Here is an 18488-nt window from a genome sequence, read left to right as displayed (position 1 = left end):
TTATATTTGAATGCAACAATAACTCCCAAATACTAAAATTTGAGGTACTCAAATAGAAAAACACTTAAAAACATGTATTATCCATAGAGGTTTTCAAATCAATTTTAAAGTCTAATCTGTGTATAAAAAATGGCATCCACTTTTGATGGATGTACCCAGCTACAAAACCACCACTGAAATCAAGATACAAAACATTTCCATCACCCCATTTACAGTCCACCCTCCCACAGCCTATAGCCCCATGCAAACAATAGTCTACCTTTTGTCAGCAGAGGTTGGTTTACATTTTCTTGAATTTATATGTGAATCATGTGGATATATATTTCTCTGAAGTCTGGCTTCTTTTGCTCAGCAAGATCATTTTGAGATTCATGGATACAGTTGGGTACATCAGTAGCATGTTCCTTTCTATTGCTGAGCCATAGTTCTTTTATGGATGTTCCACAATGTGTTAATCCATTCACCAATTTTCTTAATCTGAAGCTGTTACAAATAAAGCCACTGTGAACATTTATATTCAAGTTTTCAGGTGGACACATGTTTTCATTTAACTTAAATAAATACCTGGAATTGGAATGGCTCAGTCAAATGGTAAGTGGATGCTTAACTGTTTGGGAATCTGTAGAGCAACTTTCCTAAGTGGCTGAATCACTTTATGTTCCCATCAGCAGTGAAACATATGGATTCCAGTAGCCCTATCTCCTTGCCAACTATTGGTATTGTCAATGTTTTGAATAAGAGTGGTAATTCAATAAATACCTACACTACGAAGACTTTCTTTTGGAACTTTTATACTCTCAGCATTTATGTTTAGGCCTTTTTGATACACTTTGAGTTCATTTTGTGTGGTATGAAGTCCAATCAAAATCCTTTTGTGAGATCCATGTACCCTTATGTTCATAGCAGCACTATGCATAATAGCCAGCACAGGAAACAACCTGAATGTCTACTGACAGATGAACGGATAAGGAGATGTGGTGCACATACACCATGGAAAAGAATGCATTAACGCCATTGGCAGCAACATGGATGAAACTAGAGATTATCATACTAAGTGAACTCAGAAAGACAAAGAGAAAATGCCATATGATCGCACTTATATGCAAAACCTAAAATACGACACAAATAAACCTGTCTGAAACAGAAACAGACTCACAGACATAGAGAAAGACATAGTTTTCAAAGAGGGTAGGGGTATGCGGGGTTGGGGAAGAGAGGAATCAGGAGTTTGGAGTTACAGATGCAAACTACTATATATAGAGAACGATAAACAACAAGGTCCTACTGTCTAGCACAGGGAACTATTTCAATATCCTGTGATAAACCATTGTGGAAAAGACTATGAAAAAGAATGTGTATATATATATACACACATATATACATAATAAATAACTGAACCACTTTGATGTCCAGCAGAAATTAACACAACACTGTAAATCAACTATACTTCAATGAAATATTTATAAAAAATATCCTTTGTGTGTATTAAATTAAGGCCAAATCCCATTCAGATATACAATTGTTCCAGTACAATTTGCTGAAAAGATTTTTCTTTTTCCATTGAATTGTCTTTGCACTTTTGTCAAAAATCAACAGAACATATTCAGTGGGTCTATTTCAGAATTTTCAAGATGTGCCTGCTGCAGTTGCCAGAAAGAAACAGAGACCTTGTATTCCCTGCAATGGGAGCCAACAAAGGACTGTGATCAGAGAGTGATGAGATCGGATTTCCATGCTATCAAGGCCATGCTGGCAGCCAGTCCTGCAGAGGACACTTGAAGGGAACAAGCTGGAGGCCTCATTCTGGCTCACAGACTGCTATTGATCAGATTTCCTGGACTGGGACAGAGCCTAGAAAGCAGCAGAAAGGGTTGGCTTCACTGAGTTACCTGATCGTCAGGGAGGATTTTGTGGTGAGAGCAGGAAAGAGGGAGTTACCAGCCAGGGAGCCTCATCCTTAGGTCCCTGTGTTGCCTATGAGGGGAATAAAACTCTGGTCATTCATTCCAGTGACAACCCAGATAGGGCTGCATGTCTGTCCCTCAAGGAATTTATGTCAGAGGCCAGTTTATGAGATTTCATTAAGAATTAGAGAAATAAAACCTTATCTCTGACACACACAGACACACTCACTTCTGCATCTGACATGCTCCTGATTGTGTGGGACTCCCTTGCAGCATAAGAACTCAGAGAACTGGGTAGACACCGGGTGCCCAGTTCTCCATACAACCAGGCAGACCCCATGCCAACATTGGCAGGTGTGGGTCTTATCCTATCTCTGCAGGGAGCATTTGTAGTAACTGCTTCATGTTTTCCTTTGAACTATTTTGACATGTGATTAACAGCCCAGAATTAAGCAACCCAAAATTGCAGTTGCAGGGCCATCTCTTGTTTCTAACATTTTCTTCATCATGTTTTAATCCACTGGATACCACATGATGAAATTTTTAAGGAGGAATTTAACTCCATTTCAGAATGCAAAAGCAAACAGGAAGACAGGATCACTGAAGGTGAAATATTTCATGAGAACAACAAACCAGAGAGGCAACTTAGAAGAACAGTACAGGACAGGTGTTCAAAAAAAAAATTTTTTTTTAAGCTACAGACAGCAGGATGAGTCATCACCCCAGCTCTCCACCACATGTCTCCAGGCTGTGTCCAGGAAATAAAAAAAACACTTTAAAACTCCACTGTGTAAGCCACTCTTTTTCTAGCTTCTGTTACTAGGAACTGAATGTCATCCCTAAGGGTTTACCACATGTAGGGATATTCTTTGCTAGGTGGGATGGCAGATGGAATGTTTCCTGTATCAAAAGGTTTGGGCCAGCCATGGCTCCTGGACCTAAGGCCCCAAGCCTTGCATGGAGGTTCCATTTCTCCACTTAGGTTTTCGTAACCCTAATTATTCAAGTGGGGATCTTGAGGACGGAACATTGAAACATGGGCAACAGGTGGCCTCAGTTGTGGACCAAAGGCAGGCTCCAGGCCTGAGAGTGAAGGAGGTACTCTGCACAGGAGGGGACCAAGTCCTCACAGGGGTGTCCCTGCTAACCTGCAGGACAGAGGCCAGGCTTCCTGAGCTGTAAGATGAGATGAAAAGGAAATGCAAGAGGAAGGCCCACAAGGAAAAACTGACCAAACAGGTCATGTGAGTTTTATGAAAAGTGAAAGAGAAACGGGGAAAGAGCCTGAGAAGGCTCCTGGACAAGGGAGGCTGAGTGATCAGAGCACCATGTGCAGGGATCACAAGGGAGGAAGGAGCAGGCTGGGCTGAGGAGAGGCGTCCTTGGTCAAGGGCAATCCAGAAGCTCAAGTGTAGATTCAGACACAAAAGTAGACATGGGCTGCTAGAACCTTGATGGTGGTTAAGGAAAGCTGGGGGGCGGGGTATCATTTAACCTGTGTGGAATGTTAGTTTGGAAAGATGAGTAGAGTTCTGGAATTGGAGGATAATGATGTTTGCACAGCTGAGTGAATGTACTTCATGCCACTGAACTATTACTTAATGATTAAAATGGTAAATTGCATGTGATGTATTCTTTACCACAGTATCTTTAAAAAGCACCCCAAGAGTTCTTCATAAAGATTTCTAAACAGAGACAAAAAGTAAGGGAAATGCGTGTTCTATCATCAAGTAAAAGTGAAGGGGAGGAGGCAAGTACAGTGCTGGGGGAAGACTTCAAAGAACCAGTGGCTCCCCAGCACACCCTCTCCAAGGCTCTACTTTGCCTCAGGCCTTCTTCAGTTTCCTGGCCCCACACAGCCACCTGGCTACCAGGCCCAGAAGCTTCCCACAGAGCCATGCGGTGCCCAGGGTGACCACCAGCAGGAACAAGAGGACGTCCAGTAGGTACTGCTCATACCACGGCTGCTGGAAGGCATGGGGCTTGAGGTGGGCTGCACCCCCTGTCTGGAGGATGTGGTCGATCCAGCCCACCAGCCGCTGGGCAGGGGTCAGAGGCTGTGAGCGTCTGATGATCCTGGCAGCCTCTGTGGCAGATTTGTACCTGTCAGCAGAGACAGAGGGGAGTTGTTAACTCAAGTGATCTCAGAATTCTTAGAGACCTTGTATCACACACACATGCACACACACACTTTCTACCATAGGCACAGAAAACTTCCTTTCAAGGAAAATTGTTGGCCTGGTCTTGCCACTGTCCAACTGGGTCTGCTTGAAAAGTTCAAATTGATTCCTGCATGCAAAGACCCATGCTTAGTGCTGAAAGTGCTAACATATAAAAGTATACCCATATTATTCTGTGTCCTGGAAGTTTCAGCTTTTACTGTAATAAGACCCACGTGGTGCCCATCATGACTTATGCCTCCATCAAGCATTAAGGAACCACAAGCCCCAAGAGCAGCACACCTCTTGTCTTCCATGACTTGCTTCATCTTCAGAGCCAATGTCTCAGCCTTCATCTGCTCTAACTGGATAGAGACACCGAACTTTCTGGTTTCTACTCGGAGAAGGTTTTCATCCTGGTCTTCAAAGACAGGAATCCCCACCATGGGCACACCATGCTGGATGGCCTCCATGATACTGTTCATCCCACCATGAGTGACAAAAAGGCGGATGCGAGGGTGCGCTGTTGCAAATTAGAAAGAGAGCAGGACACCTCAGGATGAAAGTTTCAGGACAACAAGGAAAGCAACAAGGGCAAAAAGAATGTAAAAAGGGATCTCAACATGCTGTGAAAAAAATGAATTTACTGACTTATCTCAGGACACATTCAAGGGTGAATATTCTAAGACACAGATTCTGCTCTTGTCTCTGTACAGAAACTTCTCACCTCAGCCCTAATCCATCTAAGACTCAAAACCCAGGGAAAGCTTTAGAGAAGAGTGATAAGCAAGGCATATTCCTCCCCTAACCTATTCATCCATCCATCCATCCATCCATCTCTACCCTGTCTCTTTGCTTCTCATCTCTGTTCTTTCTCTAGTACTCTCTCACACAGTCATTCTCTACGTCTCTGTTTCTCTCTCTCTCTCTTTCTGTCTCTTTCTTTAGCTCACTTAATCTTCTGCTCTCTAGGTCTCTCCCTCTCTTCTCCACTACCCATTCATTTCTCATTTATCTGAATTCTTAACACTATCATTGACATAACAACTCATGTGGCATTTATAAAGCTTAACACTACAAGTATTTTCTCCTAAATTTTATGAGAAATCTTTAAGGTAGGGAATAATGGACCACACATTTCATTATTTCCAGTTCCTCTTTGCCTACCCCACCCTTACTTTTGTTGTTGTTCAGTCACTCAGTCGTGTACAATTCTTCGTGATGCCATGGACTGCAGCATGCCAGGCTTCCCTGTCCTTCACCATCTCCCACAGCTTGCTCAAACTCATATCCATCACGTTGATGATACCATCCAATCATCTTGTCCTCTGTTGCCCCTTTTCCTCCTGCCTTCAATCCTTCCCAGCATCAGTGTCTTTTCTAATGAGTCGGCTCTTTGCATCAGGTAGACAAAGCATTGGAGCCTCAGCTTCAGCATCAGTCCTTCCAATGAATATTTAGGATTGATTTCCTTTAGGATTGACTGATATGCTTGCAGTCCAAGGGGCTCTCAAGAGTCATCTCCAACACCACAGTTCAAAAACATCTATTATTCGGTGCTCAACCTTCTTTACGGTACAATTCTCACATCCATACATGACTACTGGAAAAACCATATATGGACATTTGTAGGCAAAGTGATGTCTCTGCTTTTTAATACGCTGCCTAGGTCTGTCATATCTTTTCTTCCAAGGAGCAAGCATCTTTTAATTTCATGGCCACAGTCACCATCTGCAGTGATTTTGGGGCCTAAGCAAATAAAGTCTGTCACTGTTCCTACTGTTTACCCATCTATTTGCCATGACATGATGGGATTGGATGCCATGATCTTAGGTTTTTTGAATGCTGAGTTTTAAGCAAGCTTTATCACTCTCCTCTTTCACCTTCATCAAGAGGCTCTTTAGTTCCTCTTTGCTTTCTGCCATAAAGGTGGTATCCTCTGCATATCTGAGGTTATTGATATTTCTTCCAGCAATCTTGATTCCAGCTGCTGCTGCATCCATCCTGGAATTTCACATGTGTGCTCTGCATATAAGTTAAATAAGCAGGGTAACAATATACAGCCTTGACCTACTTCTTTCCTCCTTTGAGCCAGTCTGTTGTCCCATGTCCAGTTCTAACTGTTGCTTCTTGACCTGCATACAGGTTTCTCAGAGGGGCAGGTAAGGTGATCTGATATTCCCATCTCTTTAAGAATTTTCCACAGTTTGTTGTGATCCACACAGTCAAAGGCTTTAGTGTAGTCAATGAAGCAGAAGTAGATGTTTTTCTGGAACTCTTTTGCTTTTTCTATGATCCAACAGATGTTGGCAATTTGATCTCTGGTTCCTCTGCCTTTTCTAAATCCAACTTTAAACATCTGGGAAGTTCTTGGTTCATGTACTGTTGAAGCCTAGCTTGAAGGATTCTGAGCATTACTTTGCTAGCGTGTGAAATGAGTGCAACTGTGTGGTAGTTTGAGCATTCTTTGGCATTGCCCTTCTTTGGGACTGGAATGAAAACTGACCTTTTCCAGTCCTGTGGCCACTGCTGAGTTTTCCAAATTTGCTGACATATTGAGTGCAGCACTTTCACAGCATCATCTTTTAGGATTTGAAATAGTTCAACTGGAATTCCATCACCTCCACTGGCTTTGCTCCTAGTGATGCTTCCTAAGGCCCACTTGACTTCACATTCCAGGATGTCTGGCTCTAGGTGAGAGATCACACCATCGTGGTTATCTGAGTCATGAAGATCTTTTTTGTATAGTTCTGTGTATTCTTGCCACCTCTTCTTAATATCTTCTGCTTCTCTTAGGTCCATACTATTTCTGTCCTTATTGTGCCCATCTTTGCATGAAATGTTCCCTTGGTATCTCAAATTGTCTTGAAGAGCTCTCTAGTCTTTCCTTTTCTATTGTTTTCTTCTATTTCTTTGCACTGATCGCTAAGGAAGGCTTTCTTATCTCTCCTTGTTTTTCTTTGGAACTCTGCATTCAGTTGGATATAGCTTTCCTTTTCTTCTTTGCCTTTCAGCTATTTGTAAGTCCTCCTCATACAACCATTTTGCCTTTTTGCATTTCTTTTTCTTGGGGATGCTTTTGATCACCATCTCCTGTACAATGTCACAAACTTCCATCCATAGTTCTTCAGGCATTCTATTAGACCTAGTCCCTTTAATCTATTTGTCACTTCCACTATATAATTGTAAGGGATTTGATTTAGGATATACCTGAATGGCCTGGTGGTTTTCCCTACTTTCTTCAATTTAAGACTGAATTTGGCAATAAGGAGTTTCTGATCTGAGCCACAGTCAGGTCCCAGTCTTGTTTTTGCTGACTGTAGAGATCTTCTCCATCTTTGGCTGCAAAGAATATAATCAATCTGATTTCAGTATTGACTATCTGGTGATGGCCATGTGTAGAGTTGTCTCTTGTGTTGCTGGAAGAGGGTGTTTGCTATGACCAGTGCGTTCTCTTAACAAAATTCTGTTATCCTTTGCCCTGCTTCATTTTGTACTTCAAGGCCAAACTTGCCTGTTACTCCAGATATCTCTTGACTTCCTACTTTTGCATTCCAATCCCCTAAGATGAAAAGAACATCTTTGTTTGGTGTTAGTTTTAGAAATACTTGTAGGTTATCATAGAACCGTTCAACTTTAGCTTCTTTGGCATTAGTGGTTGGGGCATAGACTTGTAGTACTGTGATACTGAATGGTTTGTATTGGAAACAAACTGAGATCATTCTGTCTTTTTTGAGCCTGTACCCTTATTGACAGAAAACTAAAACAAGTGTTAGTGAAGAGTTCATTTCAAACTCTGCCTCTCAATAGGGATGTGAATCAGAATCCACTTGGTTTCTTTGGAAGGGGGACTTCTTTTCCCTACCCCATGCCTTCTTAATTCAATGTTCAGAACTCTATCTTAAATTCCCCAATATGTTTTTGAACCACAATTTTGGCTATGACCCTCTGATTCAGTCAGTGTGACAGTGAGGAGTATCCAAAAAACAGTAAAGAGACAAAGAAAACCTTTTTGGATATAATGAGCTCTGTACTACCAAAGGATTTGATGAACCAAATCACCAGCTATGAGATTACTCAGTTTGGCATGAGTAAATTATAGCACACCCTCAGACACCACCAGCATTAACTTTGTAAAGGTATGAGTTGCTCATACCTGTGGTACTAAGGAGAATGTATCAATATGTGTGGATATATGTTTGTATAATGGCACGTGGCTGAAAAGGAGAATGGGGTGGCAGAGGTTAGTTCAATAGCATCACCAAGTCAATGGACATGAATTTGAGAAAACTCTGGGAGATAGTGGAGGACAGAGGAACCTGGCATGCTACAGTCCTTGGGATTGCAAACAGTTGGACATGATGTAGCAATTGAGCAACAACAAAAAACGTGGCTGAACAAGGGTTCAAGAGACCATGGGAGACAGTGACAATATGCCCCCTTATATGAGTTCTCAGACAAACTGTTGACAAATCATCTTGGATTGTGTTTGAGCAACCCTCTTTAGTGCCAGATAAGGTATGGTCAAAATAAACTGAAAGTGATACCACTTCTGGCTGCAGGTATCAGAAATGGAGAAGAAGACGAAATGCTGTTTGGGGCATTTTGGAAGTATAGCTTGATTTCTCAACAACTCCAGTTTGGCTGTTCCATTCCTTGGAATACTTACCTTTATTTATCAGCTGCTTCTTCTCATGCGAACAGGATTGCCTAACTAGATGTCAGAGCCCTAATGAACCCCAAAGATAACATAAGGACGAGAGAAGTAGACTTGGAAAGTCCTTACCCAAGAGGTCATTCTGAGGAAGCCAGTCCATGATTTTTACATTTGCTGCCAATTTGACATCTCTGGGCCAATGAGAAGGCTTACATTTCCAAATCACCCCTTGAGGGAGACGAGCAAAGGCAGCATTCATCTCCTTGAGAATCTCCTGAGATTGATATCTGCTCACGATGGAGCCCAAGGCCACAAGGACAAAACCAGAGTCTCCAAATTTGGCAATGAAATTCTCAAGTTCCTGGAGAGAGGTAGGAAAGGAAAGGAGGTGAATAATGTTGTCAGGGAAAGCCTAGACAGCCAAAAGATGAAAATCATCTATTTACTGAACATACTCTCCTGTTAACAGTTAGAGTTCACTGCCTTGAAACTGTTCTCATGGCCTCTAAGACAGCTCAGTGCCCTCTGTACCAGGCTCAGATCCTCTGGATAGATGGCCTTGAAGAAATTTTTATGAAACCTTGGGACACATTTTCCCATATAAACACTTTAAATACTCACTCACAAATGGATGTGAAGAGAGCTTTAGGTAACCAGCCACCATAATGGTGCACATTGCACATGAGGTACTTAAGACTGCAGCACCAATGTCTCAACCCAGAGCTTTCATGTATCACAATGTTTTATGGAAGAGGAAAGTTGAAGTGGTGGGAATCTCTTTCTTCATTGAAAACATGACCCCAGTACCAGAGTCATCCTCAACCCTCATTCTAGATCCAGGCAGATATGGTCATTCAGGAGTATTCAAATGTCAGATCAGAGGAGCTAGAGCCTGGGGGAGTGCAGTCTGCCGTCCTGGCCCATTAGGGCCTGGTGGGCCTTCTGGGGACTGAGGTAGACATGCTGGGAGAATATTCTGCTGTGTGTCTTCTTCATATTCTTTTTAAAAACCTGTATAGCTTCTTTGTTGAGGTATGTGTTAAGGTTTGTGGACCATTTTTTAATTGATTTTTTTGTGTGTTGTTGAGTTCTAAGTATTCTTTGTATATTCTTAACATCAGTCTATACCAATGTTTTCGGCAAATATTTCTTTCCAATCTGTGGTTTCTCTCCTGATTCTCTTGACAAGGTCTTTCTCAGGACAGATAATTTTAATTTCAATTTAACATACTTATTAACTCTTTTAATGTACTTAATAACTCTTTCTTTCATAGAATATATCCTAGGTTTTATGTCTAAAAAGTAATCACCAGACTCTATTTCATTTAGATTTTTTCATATGTTATCTTCTAGGCATTTTATACTTTTCCATTTTGTATTTAAGTATATTACCCATTTTTTAGTTAATTTTTGTTGAGAAGGTAAGGTCTGGGTTTAGATTCAATTTTTTTGCAAGTAAAAGTCCAGTTGCTCCAGCACTGATTGTTGAAAAGTATCTTTTCTCCATGGTATTGCCTTTAATCCACTGTCAAACATCAGTTGACTAAATTCATGTGCATCTTATTTGTCTATTCTTTTTCTAAAACCACACTGTCTTGATTACTGTCCTTCACAGTAAGTGGTAAAGCTGAGTAATGTCAGTTCTTCAACTTTGTTCCATTTTCAATATTGCATTAGCTCTTCAAGCTTTTTGCCTCTCCATACAAATTTGAGGATTGGTTTGTCAATATTCACAAAATAACTTACTGAGATTTTGATTGGGATTTACAATGAATCTTTAGATCAAACTGAAGAGAACTGACATATTGACAACACTGAGTCTTCCTATCCATTAACATGGAATATCTCTCCATTTATTTAGTTCTTTGATTTTTTTCATCTGAGTTTTGTATGTCTTCTCATATAAATTTTGTATATATTTTATTAGATTTATTTTTAAGTATTTCATTTTGCAGAATGCTAATATAGGTGGTGCAGTGGTAAAGAATCTGCCTGATGATACAGGAGATGCAAGTTCGATCCCTGGGTCAAGAATATTCCCTAGAGAAGGAAAATGATTATTCTTGCCTGAATAATCCCATGGACAGAAAGGCCTGGTGGGCTACAGTTCATGGGGTTTCAAAGAGTTGGACATAACTGAGTATGCACACAACATATAATATTATGTTTTAAGTTTCACATTCCCCCTGTTCATTGCTAGTATATAGGAAAGGTACATTAAACGTATATTCTGTGACATTGCTATAATTACTAATTAGTTCCAGGAGTTTTTTCTTGACTTTTTTTGATTTTTACATGGACCATCCTGTTATCTGTGAATAAAAAAGTTTCATTTCTTCCTTCCTAATATATATGATTTTTGTTCCTTTTTTTTTTTTTTTTTTTCACTTTTGGTCTTACTGCTTTAACCAGGATTTTCACTAGAAGTTAAAAAGAACTGGTTGTGGCCAGTCAGCCAGCATTAGCTCCAGGATCCCCTGGGGTTCTTCAGTCAGTGGCATCATGACCCAACCTTGCCAACCAGCAGCTTGCCAACTGCTCCACAAAGCAAGGCCTGGCAACCAACTGGACCAGGGTCAAGTCAACACCTACCAGACCATCCACAGTAGTCAACCTGCCACAACAGAAGAATCCATGCAGCCCCACACTAGGGACAGTCCTAGAAAATATAGCTCTGGTAAGCCGGGAGAGGGGTGTGCACTGCTGTGACATATGGGATTATTCCTACAAAAGATCCCTTCTCCAAGGTCAGGAAAAGTAACCAACCTAACAAGCACATAGAAATGAAAATAGCAAATTAGACAAAATGAAGTTTCAGAGGAATATGATCCAAGCAAGTTTTCATAAATAAGATAAACTACCAGAAGAGTTAAGTGAAGTAAACATAAGCAATCTACCAAAATAAAGAAAAGAATTCAGGATGATGATCATAGAGATGATCAAAGAATTCAGGAGAAGAATGGATAAACAAACTGAGAAGTTAGAAGTTTTTAACAAAAAGTTAGAAAATATGAAGAAGTACCAAATAGAGGTGAAAAATACACTAACTGAAGTGAAAAATGCACTAGAAGGAACTGACAGAGTAGATGATACAGAAGGATGGATCAGTGAACTGGAAGACAGGGTAATGGAAATCACTGAAGCTGAACAGGAAAGAAAACAGAATCAAAAGAAGTGAAGACAGTTTGAGAGACTCTGGGGACAATATCAAACATACTAACACTTTATAGTGGTCCAGAAGGAAAAGAGAGAGAGAAAGGGGCAGAGAACATTTATGAGGACATAATAGCTGAAAACTTCCCTAACCTGGGAAATGAAATAGACATCCAGGTACAGGAATCACAGAGAGTCCCAAACAGGATTAACTCAAAGAGGACGATACCAATGCACACTGTAATTAAAATGGCAAAAGTTAAGGAGAGAATAATAAATGCATCAAGGGAAAAGCAACAAGTTATATACAAAGGAACTCCCATAACGGTATCAGCTGATTTGTCAGCAGAAACTCGGCAAGCCTGAAGGGAGTGGCACAACATATTTAAAGTGATGAAAGGGAAAATCTACAAACAAGAATACTTTCATTTAGATTTGATGGAGAAATCAAAAGTTTTACAGACAAGCAAAAAGCTAAGAGAGTTCAGCACCACCAACCCAGCTTTACAAGAAATGTTAACGGGGCCTCTCAAAACAGAAAGGAATAGGCCACAATTAGAAACATGTAAATTACAAAAGGAAAAACACATTGGTGAAAGCAAATATACAGTAAAGGTAGTAAATCAGTCACATGCAAAGCTAGTATGAATACTAAAGGACAAAAGTAGTAAAATCATCTATTTCCACAACAAGCAGTAAAGATGTACATAAAACCAAAAAAGAAGTAAAATATATTGCAAGAAAGCAGTTATGAGGGGAGAGGGAGTAAAAAATCAGACTTGATAAAATGCATTTGAAATTAAGACTAGCAACTTAAAATAATCACATAATGGATTGCTATATACAAACCTCATGGTAATCACAAATCAAAAATCTATAATAGATATACACACAAAGAGTAAGAAATTTACACATAACACTAAAGATAGTCCTCAAATTATAATGGAAGAGAACAAAAGAAGAAGAAAGGAACAAAAAACTACAAATACAACCCTAAAACAAAACAAAATAGCAATAAGTACATACCTATCAATAATTACTTTAAATGTAAGTGAATGAAATACTCCAAACAAAAGACATAGAGTGGCTGAATGGATACAAAAACAAGACCCATATATATTCTTCTTATAAGAGACTCACTTCAGATCTAAAACCACACACAGACTGAAAATGAGGGAATGGAAAAAGGTATTTCATGCAAATGGAAATCAAAAGAAAACCAGGGTAGCAATACTTACATCAGACAAAATAGACTTTAAAACAAAAACTATAATAAGAGAAAAAGAAGGACATCACATAATGATTGCAGGATTAATCCAAGAAGAAGATACAACAATTATAAATATATATGCACCCAACATGATGTTGTTGTTTGGTTGTTTAGTCACTAAGTCATGTACGACTGTTTACAACCCCATGAACTGTAGCCTGCCAGGATCCTCTGTCCATGGGATTTCCCAGACAAGAATACTGGAGTGGGTTGCCATTTCCTTCTCCACGGGGGATCTTCCACCTAAATACATAAAGCATATATTAACCAACATATGTTGAAAATGTGGGAAAGTTGCAACACTTACACACTATTGTCAGGAATGCAAAACTGTGCAGTCACTATGTAAAATAATACAGAGAATCATCAAAAAATTAAAAATAGAACTAATAAAATAATCCAACAATCCTAGTTTTGTGTATATACATAAATGAATGGGAATTATGATCTGAAAGAGATATCTATATTCCCATGTTCACTGAAGCACTATACACAATAGCCAATATGTGGAAACAACCTAAATGTCCATCAAAAGATGAATGGTTAAAGCAAATGTAGTATAAACATCCTCTGTAGTATAAACACCCTCTTCTCCTTCTGCCTTCAACGTGCCTTCAGTCCATGGGGTCACAAAGAGTTGGGCGTGACTTGGTGACTGAACAACAACAACAGTATAAACATACAATTAGCTTGTATTATTTAGCTTTGTAAACAAGGAAATTTTTCAATATGTGAAAACATGAATGAACTTTGAGGTTCATTTCATGCCAAATGAAATGTCAGTCACAGAAGGGCAAATACTGCAGGATTTCACTTATATAAAGTATCTAAAATAGCCAAATTCATAGAATCAAAAAGTGGAAGCTGGTTTCCAGGGACTGGAGGAGGGAGAAATGGGTAGCTACTTTTCAATGGAGGCAGGGTTTCAGTGAAGCAGAAAGAATAGAATCTAGAAATCTGCTATATAGCATGACACCTATAGTCAATAATAATGTACTGCACTGTTAAATACTTGTTAAGAGGGTAAATCTCATATTAAGTGTCTTAACAACAGAAAAATAAAATACAAAATAGAAAAATTAAATTAAAAGGTATATACTAGGGGTTTTGCCTATCTCACTCTACTTAAATTCCAGGATCCCAGTGGCAGGAGCAGATACCAACTCTGCACTGAAGACCTCTGCATGAAATCCACACTCTCAGGTTTTACTTACCTGTGGTACTGGTTTAATAGGTTTGACCATTAAGCCTCCAACATTCACAGTGTTGGGAAACAGAGGCCGAGCAAATTCAAAGGCAAAGTCAGAACTGACAAACCACAGCTCTGCTTTCTTTAGAAGATGAGATAAAACTGGCCTAGAACCTTCCTGGAAATGTTCTTTGATGGTGTGGTCAAAGGTAGAGTGTATTTGCCACTGCTCCACAGAGAAAACAAGTGACATCAGAACATTCTTCACTCTACCCCAGAAGTCCATATGGTCAGTTAGGAAAGACTGGAATACTGGAACATAAGACAAGGGGCTTGGCAGGCCAAAGTCCAGTCTGCTAACTAATGTGGAAAGAATGGACACAAACAGCTTCCCGAGTTTCTCAGCAATTAGAAATGAACAGAAGTCAAAGGCATCAACAACTATCAGGTCGAAGTTCTCATTCTTTAAGGAATCCATGATATCACGTCTCCTTAGCAAATAACTGCATCGAGTCCCAAGTATTTCCATTAAATTTACAAAGTGTTTGGATTTTTTTCTGTAAGAAAAAAAAATTAATAACAAATACTCACTGGAGGTCTTAATTTCACAATATTTAGGATAATCTTCAGCTCAAAGAAAACATCCCAGTTAAGAAAGACCATATCTGACAGCCTATTTTTACCCACCAATTTTACTACTGTCCAAGAAATATCCTCTACTCTACCACTCTGGTCCAGGCGTTTCTACTTCCTAAAATATACTCACTTCTTCCCCTCTCCTTTCTTCGACCAATCCAAATTCACCGACCATCATGCCAATTCAAGGTCCTTCTGCTTTGGGAGCCATTTCTGACTGTAGCAAATCTCATGGTTCCATGTCTATTTGATATATTCTGTGATGTTCTGTTTTATTTTTATCTGTATACTGACTTATGAGCAACTGTCTTATTTCCCAGCCAAGCTGTGGAAGTAACTTCATGAAAGAGTCCATCAATACTGAAGATGATTTTGCCTTTTTTAAAAACCATCTTATATATCCTGCATCTGATAGCTTGTAGCAACTGATCTGATCTGATCTGATACTAATATTAGAATCCAAATTCTAAACTGAACATGAGATTTAGATCTTTCTTTTTTTTAAATTTTATTTTATTTTTTAACTTTACAATATTGTATTGGTTTTGCCATATATCAAAATGAATCCGCCACAGGTAAACATGTGTTCCCCATCCTGAACCCTCCTCCCTCCTCACTCCCCACACCATCCCTCTGGGTCGTCCCAGTGCACCAGCCCCAAGCATCCAGTATCGTGCATCGAACCTGGACTGGCGACTCGTTTCATATATGATATTATACATGTTTCAATGCCATTCTCCCAAATCATCCCACCCTCTCCCTCTACCACAGAGTCCAAAAGACTGTTCTATACATCTGTGTCTCTTTTGCTGTCTCGTATAAACGGTTATTGTTACCATTTTTCTAAATTCCATATATATGTGTTATTATACTGTATTGGTGTTTTTCTTTCTGGCTTACTTCACTCTGTATAATTGGCTCCAGTTTCATCCACCTCATTAGAACTGATTCAAAGGTATTCTTTTTAGTGGCTGAGTAATACTCCATTGTGTATATGTACCACAGCTTTCTTATCCATTCATCTGCTGATGGACACCTAGGTTGCTTCCATGTCCTGGCTATTATAAACAGTGCTGTGATGAACATTGGGGTACACGTGTCTCTTTCAATTCTGGTTTCCTCAGTGTGTATGCCCAGCAGTGGGATTGCTGGGTCATAAGGCAGTTCTATTTCCAGTTTTTTAAGGAATCTCCACACTGTTCTCCATAGTGGTTGTGCTAGTTTGCATTCCCACCAACAGTGTAAGAGGGTTCCCTTTTCTCCACACCCTCTCCAGCATTTATTGCTTGTAGACTTTTGGATTGCAGCCATTCTAACTGGTGTGAAATGGATACATAGAAAACTCTAAAGACTCCACCAGAAAATTACTAGAGCTAATCAATGAATATAGTAAAGTTGCAGGATATAAAATCAGCACACAGAAATCCCTTGCAGTCCCATACACTAATAATGAGAAAATAGAAAGAGAAATTAAGGAAACAATTCCATTCACCATTGCAATGAAAAGAATAAAATACTTAGGAATATATGTACCTAAAGAAACTAAAGACCTATATATAGAAAACTATAAAACACTGGTGAAAGAAATCAAAGAGGACACTAACAGATGGAGAAATATACCATGTTCATGGATTGGAAGAATCAATATAGTGAAAATGAGTATACTACCCAAAGCAATTTATAGATTCAATGCAATCCCTATCAAGCTACCAACGGTATTCTTCACAGAGCTAGAACAAATAATTTCACAATTTGTATGGAAATACAAAAAACCTCGAATAGCCAAAGCAATCTTGAGAAAGAAGAATGGAACTGGAGGAATCAACCTGCCTGACTTCAGGCTCTACTATAAAGCCACAGCCATCAAGACAGTATGGTACTGGCACAAAGACAGAAATATAGATTAATGGAACAAAATAGAAAGCCCAGAGATAAACCCATGCACCTATGGACACCTTATCTTTGACAAAGAAGGCAAGAATATACAATGGATTAAAGACAATCTCTTTAACAAGTGGTGCTGGGAAAACTGGTCAACCACTTGTAAAAGAATGAAACTAGAACACTTTCTAACACCATACACAAAAATAAACTCAAAATGGATTAAAGATCTCAATGTAAGACCAGAAACTATAAAACTCCTAGAGGAGAACATAGGCAAAACACTCCCCAACATACATTACAGCAGGATCCTCTATGACCCACCTCCCAGAATATTGGAAATAAAAGCAAAAATAAACAAATGGGACCTAATTAAACTTAAAAGCCTCTGCACAACAAAGGAAATTATAAGCAAGGTGAAAAGACAACCTTCAGAATGGGAGAAAATAATAGCAAATGAAGCAACTGACAAACAACTAATCTCAAAAATGTACAAGCAACTCCTACAGCTCAACTCCAGAAAAATAAATGACCCAATCAAAAAATGGGCCAAAGAACTAAATAGACATTTCTCCAAAGAAGACATACAGATGGCTAACAAACACATGAAAAGATGCTCAACATCACTCATTATCAAAGAAATGCAAATCAAAACCACTATGAGATTTACATCTTTCTAATGTAAAGTTAAATGATTTAGAACAAACATAAATGAAACTTTGTTTGAAACTTGTTAACAGCCTTTCCACTTTATGCTCACCAGGGTATTTATAGAAGTTAATGCTCAATTTTTACGGACACCGAATTAAGACTCATTTATTACCCTATTCCAGGAACTATTCTCCATCAATGTTTTTCCATCACCGCCTGCAAAGAAAATGATTCTTTTAGTATAGCCCAGGGAGAAATAGACAAGAATGTTTGTGACCAGAGATCACAGGTACAGGTGTTTTGAAGACCCGTGGGCCTCCTAGTCTAGCAAAGGACTGAAAGAATCAATGGCTCAGCAAACCCATAACCTGTACAACACTACACCATGTCAGCCCACTTAAAGAAGGCCAATAAGGTTGATAATTCATTAGCAATATTCAGATCTCTACCTGCTCCTTAGAATCAACATTGAGGGATGGTGATTAGCTGAAATTATCCTCTATTATATTTTTTAAAGATTCTACATAAAGAATGATTGCCAAATATCAGGGTAAATTCAAAATAGGAAGTACAAAGTCCTCAAAAGTAGAACATTAATCCTATCTGAAATTAAGTTGATTCATTGAAAAAGATTACAAGACGACACCGTGTGGTGTCCCCATGAACTATAGCCCACCAGGGTCCTCTTTCCATGGAATTCTCCAGGCAAGAAAACTGGAGAGGGTAGCCATTCCCTTCTCCAGAGGATCTTCCTGACCCAGGGATTGAAAAGTCTCCTGCATTGCAGGCAGATTCTTTACAGTCTGAGCCATCAGGGAAGCCTTGTGCTCCATATATTCCACCATATTTAACATGTGTGTGTGTGTAGAACCAGTCTTCAAAGAAATCAAGTTGCAAGAGAAGAAACAAGACATAGACTTAAAAAACATAGGCCTAACAACACAAAACAACACAAAGTTTCAAATGAGTACTTTAGATCAGATCTCTT

At 39.3% G+C, this 18488-nt stretch overlaps 1 protein-coding gene across 1 annotated transcript in view; it reads right to left on the bottom strand.

The window, feature by feature from the left end:
• Positions 1 to 1483: 1483 nt before the first annotated feature.
• LOC102397927 (UDP-glucuronosyltransferase 3A1-like) overlaps positions 1484 to 18488 on the bottom strand; it is a 39971-nt gene continuing 22966 nt past the window's right edge. The window contains exons 4-7 of the mRNA XM_006074885.4: positions 14358 to 14889; positions 8850 to 9081; positions 4367 to 4586; positions 1484 to 4007 (exon numbers count right to left, since the gene is read on the bottom strand). Of these exons, the coding sequence (XP_006074947.3) occupies positions 3731 to 4007; positions 4367 to 4586; positions 8850 to 9081; positions 14358 to 14889 (1261 nt within the window). The 3' untranslated portion in view covers positions 1484 to 3730. The remainder of the gene's footprint in view (positions 4008 to 4366; positions 4587 to 8849; positions 9082 to 14357; positions 14890 to 18488) is intronic.

Source organism: Bubalus bubalis, chromosome 19 (assembly GCF_019923935.1).
Source record: "Bubalus bubalis isolate 160015118507 breed Murrah chromosome 19, NDDB_SH_1, whole genome shotgun sequence".
Taxonomy (NCBI): Eukaryota; Metazoa; Chordata; class Mammalia; order Artiodactyla; family Bovidae; genus Bubalus; species Bubalus bubalis.
The sequence above is the reverse complement of the archived record's forward strand: the minus strand, read 5'-3'. Positions and strand labels throughout refer to the sequence as shown.